This window comes from Cyanistes caeruleus, unplaced genomic scaffold, assembly GCF_971803275.1.
Source record: "Cyanistes caeruleus unplaced genomic scaffold, bCyaCae1.hap1.1 HAP1_SCAFFOLD_110, whole genome shotgun sequence".
Lineage (NCBI taxonomy): Eukaryota > Metazoa > Chordata > Aves > Passeriformes > Paridae > Cyanistes > Cyanistes caeruleus.
The window spans coordinates 39609-48183 of NW_028255911.1; the positions used below are offsets into that span (position 1 = coordinate 39609).

Here is an 8575-nt window from a genome sequence, read left to right on the forward strand (position 1 = left end):
AATGGACCAGCCTGGTGCCTGTGCCCGGGCTGCACCGCGCTGAGCTCCAACTGGACAATCTAACAATGGTTGAATGGACACACCATGGGCCACTGGAGACTCCTACTCCTAGTTCTGTGAGCTACACTATTCACCTGTCATTCACCAGATGATTTTTTCATCTCTGCTTGAAATCCAGGAGAGGAAAAGGTCAACATGGAAAAGTGTTCTCCCAATTCTAGTGACAGCTGTGCCTGCACACCACCTGTGCCCATGGCAGGGTGCTTGGAGACTGGATGATGTTGATGATACTTTGCAACACCAAGTGCTCAGGGATTCTGGGATTGCCGAAGTGGAGAGCAAAACTGAGCCGTGTAAGTCCCTGCTTTTTTTCAGCGCATGCTGCTTCTTCCTTTGTTCCAAGCAAGTCCAGGATTTGGTTTCATGTGTCTTTAAGGTGCCTGGACAGATGAGAGGGAGGGCAGCTGCAGCATAGGGCTCCTGCCCCGTCAGACTCTCTCTCTCTCTCTCTCTCTCTCTCTCTCTCTCTCTCTCACTCAGGATGGTGCCAGTGCCTCTGCCTTGGGACACCTGAGTGTGGAAGGCGAGCTCGCCCTCAAGCACGGCCATCCAAGTCAGTCACAGGCACAGGCTGCAGCTGAAGCTGGCAAGCGTTGCTGTGAGGCTGCAAGTGAAGAGAAAGCCATTGTGGCCAAATCTGCTGAAGCCTTTTGCCAAAGCAAAGGCAATTGTGCCCACAGCCTCCCCCTGTTTGGCACGCGGCTGCTGCGGACGCCTCAGTGCGCAGGTGCCGACATTGGGGCTGCTGCTGTTCCTGGGCACACTCTGCTGCTGTTTCTGTGGGCTCCAGAGCCGCTTGGGCAGCAGCCACTGGGCAGCCCTGCTGGAGGAGACATCGCCACCCTCCCCATGGTGGCAGCAGCTCTGTGGGCCCCGAGCTCTGTGTCAGGGGGGCCTCGGTCACAGCAGCGTGGCCTGGGCAGCCGTGAGGGCCCGGGCTGGCCGCCAGCCCTGCCTCTGTCCACTGCCCCTTCCTGGAGGCACCCAGTGGCCGTGGCCTGGCAGCACCCCCTGCCCTCCATGTCCCCAGCCAGCCCAGCCTGGGCACCTCGGGCTGTCCCCACCCTCCCGCTGGGGTGGTGTCCCAGCCTCCAGGCCTTCTGCTGCAGGCCTGGGGGACATTTTGGGGCAGCACCGGAGCAGCCGGGTGTCAGGGACCAGGCGGCTGCCCAGGGGCTGCTTATGGCCCTCTGACACCCAATTCCTCAGGGCTTCCCACCACCCCGGCTACTCCAGGGCCTTCTGTCCCCTTGGAACCTCCTGCCACCCACTCCCTCACACATCCCCCTCGTGCCTTCCCACTGCCTTGTCCCATCTGGGCCTCCGCAGCCCCTCATCCCTTCACGGCCTCCCAGCACCCCGTGCCCTCAGGGGCTCCCCCAGCCTGGCCCGGCAGCAGCGCCGCAGCCCCACAGGAGCTCCAGCAGCTCCTCAGCCATCACGGCACCAACACACGGGCAGCAGGACACAGATGGCGCTTCCGGCCTGCCACAGGGCTTGTGGCTTCAGCACAACCACCAAAGGCCAAGGGGCTTCTGGCCATTTCCCCTGCACCACTGCATGCCCCGGCAGGTTGCTGAACACAAGAACCCTTTTCCCTCTCTTCCCCTATGCCCCGCACACCCTGGGCAGCAAAAGAAAGGTCTTGGGACTCCTGTGGTTTAGAACATATCCTATATTATTTACATACTAGATGGAAACGAAACGAAGAAAAGAACAATCTCTATGAAACAAAAACTAACAGATGGCCCATGTGGCCCCAGAAAATACAGCCTCTCAGCCCTAACATATCCTATATTATTTACGTATTAAAAAGAAAAAAACAGAAGAAAACAATTCTTATGAAAATAAAAATCCTGGCTTGCCCAGGTGGCCCCAGCAAACAGAACGTCCCAAATCAGCGCTGAGCACATCTCCAGCAGCGCAGCCAGCCCAGGCCCAACAGACGAGGCCGTGTCCTCCATGCCCTGAGGATTTGGTCTTGCATCCTCTGGAGAATGGAGTATCGGGCACTCTGGATGGCCCGGAGGACATACAGCGTCTCAAGTGCCAGGTCTGACACGGCACCGCTTCTGTCCTCCGTCAGGCGTTCGAGGGCTGCAAGAGAGACGAACAGAGCTACGGTCAGACCCCAGAGCTGTGGGGGCCCAGCGAGAGCCCCCTGCCAGGGCCATGCCAGCCGGCTCTTGCCTTGGCCAGGAGGGAGCAGGGACCAAGGGGGTCAGCCCGAAGCTGCTGGCCACAAATGCCCCACGTGGCCCTGAAATCTCACTGTGCTCTGCCCACGCCGCCCCTCATCGGGACAGGGAGCAGAGCCCTCCACAGCCTGGCCAGGGCTGCAGCTGCCCCCGACAGCCACCACTGTCAGCCTGCTGCCGTGGCTCACCTCTGCACAAAACCTGGAGCTCTGCCTGCTGCCCCCTCAGCTGCTCCCCGGCCATCCCTGAGAACACAGAGCCTGTCAGGGTCCCAGCAGCACAGCTCCCTGCCAGCGGCGCTGCCAGCCCTGTGGCCACACGGCCTCCTGCCCCGGCAGGGCTCAGCCCGGGCCCTTGCCGCATCCTGACTCAGCCCAAGGGCACGGCTGCCAGAGGCCGGCAGCAGCAGCCCCGAGGGCAGCCGGGGCTCCAGGGCGCCGGGCCCGGGTGCCGCTGCCAGGGCAGCAGCCGGGGCTGGGGCCGAGCTGCGGCGGGGCGGGGAGGGAGCCCGGGCTCGGGACTCACCGATGACCCTGATGGCCGCCGCTCTCAGGGTCTCCTGTGGGTCCTGCAGGTACTGCAGGGCCCGACGCAGGTGCTCGGCCAAGGGGATCCTGTGGTCTGCCAGCTGGAGAGAGCGGCAGGAGGGAAGGGTTGGCGCGGGCTCTGCCCCTCGGCGGGGCGCTGCTGCCTGCGGCTAGCCCCGGCCTCCCGTGCCCGGCCAGCCCTGAGGCCCGGCCAGCAGCCGCTGGCGCCGGGCTCTGGAGGGGGCAGAGGGCCGGCTGCTGCCCGGGGAGCCGCGATGCCGGCCCGGCCCGCAGCCCCGCTGGGCCGGGGCTCCATCGGCACCCGGCTCGGGGCCACAGGGGGCTGGAGAAGAAGCCGTGCGGACCCCGGGTGCAGCAGTGGGCAGGGGCACAGCTGCCAGCCCCACACACTGAGCACCGGGGCCAGGGGGCTTCTGTAGCTTGAGGCTGGGACTTCCAGGCTGTCCTTACCACGAGCTTGGCAAACTTCCACAGCTTCTCCTTCCTCACAGCTTTCTCCAGGTCTGGCCTCTTCAGGAAGTCAGCCGCGCGAAGGAGCGTTGTCCGAGAGGCCTGGGGAGCAGCAGAGAGCCGCAAATGGCCCCACAAGGCAGGGCACAGGAGTGTCCCAGTGCCAAGGGCTGGAGGAGGCTGCAGCCTGCAAGCCTGCGTCAGGGCAGGAGGCAGCTGAGCCCCCTGCCAAGGCGCAGCAGCAGCCCAGGAGTCCTCACCTCTGCCACATGCCGATTCTCATCTTGGCAGTGGAAAAAGAGTGGTAGCAGGCTCTGGTACACTCGTTCCTTCAGGGGCTTTCTTCCTTCTTCTGCTGAAGACATCACTCTTCGAAGGAGAGACATGGAGAGCAGCTGCACCTGGCTATCAGGCTGTATGAAAGGAAGGAAGGAAAAATGACCTTATCATTGGCTTCTTATGGCCCACATCGGCACAGGTCTGCAAATGCACAGGGCACAAAGTGTCCGGGCAGCAGGCAGTGGCCGTGGCTGGGGCACAGAGCCTTACATTGTCCAGGAGTTTCAGGAGCGGCTCAGCCAGCTGCAGGGCCCTGCGCCAGGATATTGGGGTGTCTTCTTTCAGGAAAATATGGCTCAGAAGAGCAGTGCTCATCCTGGCCACGTCACTGTCCAAGTCCCACAGGAGGTGCACTAGTCTTCCTGTCAGGCTCTGAATTCTTTCGGCCTGTGCAGAACACAAGGGTGTGAAAGCCCGGGCAGCTGCCGCAGGGCCCAGAGGCCAAAGGGCTGTCCCAAAGCACTCGGGCAGCTGAAGCAGGAGGCAGGAGAGCTGCGAGGAGCTGCCTCAGCGCCCAAGGCAAAGGCCAGCCAAGGCCAAGTGACAGCATTGCCCAGCCTCATGCTGCCCACACGGCCTCAGCTGCTGCCCCCTTCTCACCATGGAGGGACGGTCCTTTAGCAGGAGGAGAGCCCTGAGAACCTGGTGATGCATCTCTGTGGAATTGTACCACAGGTACTTATACAAGATCTCCATTAGGCTGTCACCACAGTCACTCAAGTCCAGGCAATCTAGGAGCTGAAAGGCACAGGGCAGTGAGAGGGGAGCTGGCCGGCAGGAGCCTGGAAGTCCGCAGGGCTGGGCCCAGGCAGCAGCACAGGGCGCGGGTGCCATCCCAGGCAGCTGTGGCTGTGCCAGGGGACAGGGCTGGCAGGGAGCTGAGCGAGGTAGTGCTGGCCATCAGGCTCACCTCCACAAGGAATGCCATGGCAGAGACATCCCAGAGTGGCAACGGTTTGCTGAGCACCTCAAGCAGGTAGCTTAAGATGCTTTTGCACAAGTGGGCAGATGCACGGCGCATTACCCTGGAAGGCGGAAAATGGCAGAAAGAGTCTCAGCAAGGGTGCGAAAAGCCTCTCCCAGGACTGACTGACACAGTTGTCCTATTGCCCCAGCACCCTGTGAGGCGATTTGGGCCCTTGAGATGTGGCTGCTCCTGGACAGGTTCCTCTCGCAGCCTTTTGCAGTCTCCTTGGCCATCCCTCGGTGACGAGGCCCTCAGGCCCATGGCCACGGGGACTGTGGGGGGGCATCCCGGGCAGGGGGCAGAAATGCCAGAGGCAGTGGGGAGAAGGGGGGCTCACCTGGCCAGCAGACCCACGGCATAGTGGTGGGTGTCAGCACAGAGCAGCGTGTCCCAGCCACGCTTGCGTTCCATTGCCACCACCACATGCTCCAAGTGGAGACTGCAGAGCAGGGCCTTCAGGGTCTGCACTGCAAACCTGTGTGCACAGCAAAGCCCAGGTGACGCTGGGAGCGCTGGCTCCGAGGCTGGGGAAGTGGCAGGGACAAGAGGACTGGCATGGAGCACCTGTTGGGGCTGGTGGAGAGGCCGTGTTGCTCCTGGCATTCCTTCCAGAAGGTATGGACGTCCTCTGTCATATACAAAGTACTGAAGTATGTTTGGAAGAGGAGATGCACAAAGAGGCGGGGGAAATAGACTGTGAGGATCTGTGGGCAACAGGGCCCCTGGAGGATCTTCCACATCACCAGAGTTGCCTGCAGAGGACAAAGCAGCCCGAGACAGCGCTCAGTGCCGGGGCGTCCGTGTGGCAGGGCCTGAGCGTGGCAGGGAGAGGCCGGGGGAGACGCAGGGGGAGCAGCGGGCCTGGTGGCCCTGAAGCTGCCCCTAGGCCAGGTTTGTGGCCAGTGCCTGAAGCAGGGAGATGCAGTGGGGGAAGGAGGCAACAGAGCTGCTGGAGAGGCAGCCGGCCTTGCGGTGAGCAAAGGCCAGCTCCAGAAACTCACAGTCAGGGAAAAGACAGCCGTCTTGTCCCCATCAGAGGTGCCCAGGTTTTTCTGCGGCCAGCTCCCCACCACATTGATGAGGAGCGGTGTCACTTCCTCTGAAATCCAGGGCGAGAGCAAGATGGTCGTCCACATGGCCATAGCAGCTCTGCGGGGTCAGACACAGCACCGTGGGCTGGGCAGCAGCGGGGAGCTGAGCTGGCCACCAGCTCTGCCTGTGCCCACTGGCCCTGAGCGGCAGCAGCAGCCAGGCAGCCCAGCCCTGTGGGGACAGGCCCCTGAGGGGCAGGATGGCAGCACGGCAGCGGGCTCGGGGGCCAACTTTGTAGCAGGGCTGGCAAAGGGAGCAGCCAGAGGGCCCTGCAAGTCTGTGTTGCTCACAGCCCTGGGCCGGGCTGTACAGGGTGATGGGCTGGGGAGCCCTGAGGCCTCGGGGCAGCTGGGCCCCATACCTGTCACACGTTGGGGCCACCCGCAGGAGAGTGATGGCCACATCATCGGGCTCTGCCTCGGCCACTTGCATCAGGGCCCAGTCCATCCTGTGCTCAGCAGCCTCATTGGCCATGAGCCACTGGTGGATGTACCTCACCACGCCGGGCACCTGGAGAAGGCACAGGGAAACTTGGAATGCTAGCAGAGGGAGTCAGCAATGTGCCCAGCTTCTTCCCCAGACAAGTGCTTCTCTTCCAGCCCACTGCCATGGCCTCAAAAGCTTCAAGTGAGCAGCAGGCGTGGCTTGGGAAAGCCAAGCAATTGCTGGAGGATCAAAGGCTGGCCACAGGCTGCTTACTTGCTCTGGATTGAAAAGAGCCGTCTCTACAAGCAGATCCAGCTGGGCAGCGCTGCTCTGTTCTACCAAGACCTCTGAGGATGCCTTGACCTCAGTGTCCATAGGCCTGGTGTCTTCCTTGCCAATTCTCGTGATGAATTGGTAAAGAAACTGTAGGAGAAGGGCAGGAAGGCAGGGAAGTTGCATGGAGTGCTCCAAGTGCGGTGCTGGGCTGAGCAGTGCCAGCAGGCCCAGCGCAGGTGGGGATGGCTGCAGGTACCTGCGCTGCTCTGCGGAAGCGGCCACGGGCGGTGTCCTGCTCTTGTGTGCCGTCCATGGCTGCATCTGGCAAAGAGCAGCCAGAGCTGAGAGGCTGCAGGAGAGGCCGGAGAGCACAGCCCAGCCCTGCGTTCCCCAGGCAGGGACAGTCCTGGGATGCCCCAGGGAATGCAGCACGGCCACTGCTGCGGGGGCAGCCCCAGCCCCTTTTTTGTGCTGTCCATGGGTGTGTCTCCACAGGACAGTGTGGGATGGGATGAGATGGGATGCAATGGGATGGGATGGGGCCAAGATGGCCGCAGGCACCAGCCCTGTGGCCCAGCTCTGCCACTCACCCTCCTCCAGCGGCTGCAACTGCTGCACCTCTTCAGTCTCTGGTGCTGGGACAGCTCCAGGGCCTTCTTCCTCGACCTCCTCCTCCTCCTCCTCCACCCAGGCCAGCTTGGGCACTCTTGGGGGTCGCTGCTCCCTATCTTCTTTCGGACTCTCCAATCCTTTCCATAGGAACAGCACCAGGGGATGGCATGGCATGTAATGGGATGGGGCCAAGCTGGCAACAGGCACTAGCCCTAAGGCCGAGCTCTGCAACTCACCCTCCTGTGGTGCCTGGAAGTCCTGCACCTCTTCAGACTCCTGTGCCAGGACAGCTCCAGAGCCTTCTTCTTCCTCCTCCTCAAGCCAGGCCAACTTGGGCACTCTTGGGGGTCTCTGCTCCATGGCAGTGACTGGATTTATGGCTACTTGCAGGAGAGATGGCTCGGAAAAGCTCGGAGTCAGCAAGTCCTGCAGTCGTGCCTGGAAGGCACCTGCAAGACTCAAGTCCTGGCAAGATTGCAAGACAGCGAGTCCTGCACTTGGGTCTTGAGGGCTCCTGCCAGAAGGACAGGAGGCTCCTCGACAGGGATTGTGGTCTGGTCTCAAGGGCAGAGACTGCAGGGATGGGCGACACCTCGGAAAAGCTCCGGGTCACCAAGTCCCACGGTCTGCCCTCAAGAGAACCTTAAGAAGGAAGGCTCAGCAAGGCCACAGGTCAGCAAGACCTGTGGTCTGGCCTCGAGGTCACCTGTAGTAATAGTGCTTCAGAAAAGCTCCAGGTCCGACACAAAGGAGTGCGCTGTGCGGGGGCTCCTCACAGCACCGCTCTGGCGCGTCCTGACCCGTCGCGTGCACCGAGCACTGTGGCGTGGCCCTGTCACCGCCAGCTCCTATGTCAGCACGTGTCACAAAGGGCCCTTTGACATCTGCTCCCGTTGCCACCATCCCACGGTGACCGTGCTGCAGCGTGTCACAAAGGGCCCTTGCACACCCTGCCCTCCGCCCTGGGGCCGCCCCCATCCCCCCACCAAGTGGCCCAGCTTGGAAGGAATCCCTTGCCCAAAGTGTCTAAGACAGCCTGATGGGATCTTTAGGAACAGCTTGTTAGAAATGAAATGGAGGCAAATTTATCAATAAGAATCTTATTGAAAACTTTGTAAAATTTACTCATGGAAATGTCTCGGTGTTGAGAGACAGGTGTCTGCTAGGGAGGGCAGGAGCCTCCCTTGGAATGAAAAATGTAGACCCCCTCCCTCCAAATTATGATAATCCTGAAATCAAGGGGCTCTCAGGCAGAGATCTGGGATAGGAATAACAGTTCTTTACTAGTATTTATAACCAGGCAAACAAACAACAATAACTACAGCGTTAGCAAGAAAACAGAACCAGGGACCCCGTGACAGCTTTCTGGGCTGAGACGGGAAAGGATGGAGGAGAGGCTTTGTTTCACAAACCCCCTCGGGTTGGCAGTCAGTGCTGGTGCTCCTGCAGGGCTCTGAGGAACACTCAGCTGGAACAGCAGGGATGAGCTGAGATCCCGGGCCAGTGGCTGAGGTGGATCAGCAGCTCCGTGGTGGTGGCTGGCACTGCCACACGTCCCGGCAGGACAGGGGGTGCGAGGCCACCAATGAAGAGGGAAGAAGGAGAAG

General features: G+C 61.3%; 1 protein-coding gene across 1 annotated transcript; it reads right to left on the bottom strand.

Annotated features, from left to right (window-relative positions):
* Positions 1-1717: 1717 nt before the first annotated feature.
* On the bottom strand, positions 1718-7792 carry LOC147646201 (maestro heat-like repeat-containing protein family member 7). The gene is made up of 16 exons (XM_086873783.1): positions 7205-7792; positions 6947-7105; positions 6613-6677; positions 6354-6503; positions 6016-6164; positions 5564-5711; positions 5127-5314; positions 4900-5037; positions 4506-4620; positions 4196-4333; positions 3806-3982; positions 3517-3669; positions 3257-3358; positions 2784-2886; positions 2447-2503; positions 1718-2157 (listed from the first exon to the last, which is right to left on the bottom strand). The coding sequence occupies exons 1-16, from the start codon at positions 7326-7328 to the stop codon at positions 1958-1960; spliced, it is 2166 nt and encodes a 721-aa protein (XP_086729909.1). The 5' UTR covers positions 7329-7792; the 3' UTR covers positions 1718-1957.
* Between the last annotated feature and the right edge of the window lie 783 nt (positions 7793-8575).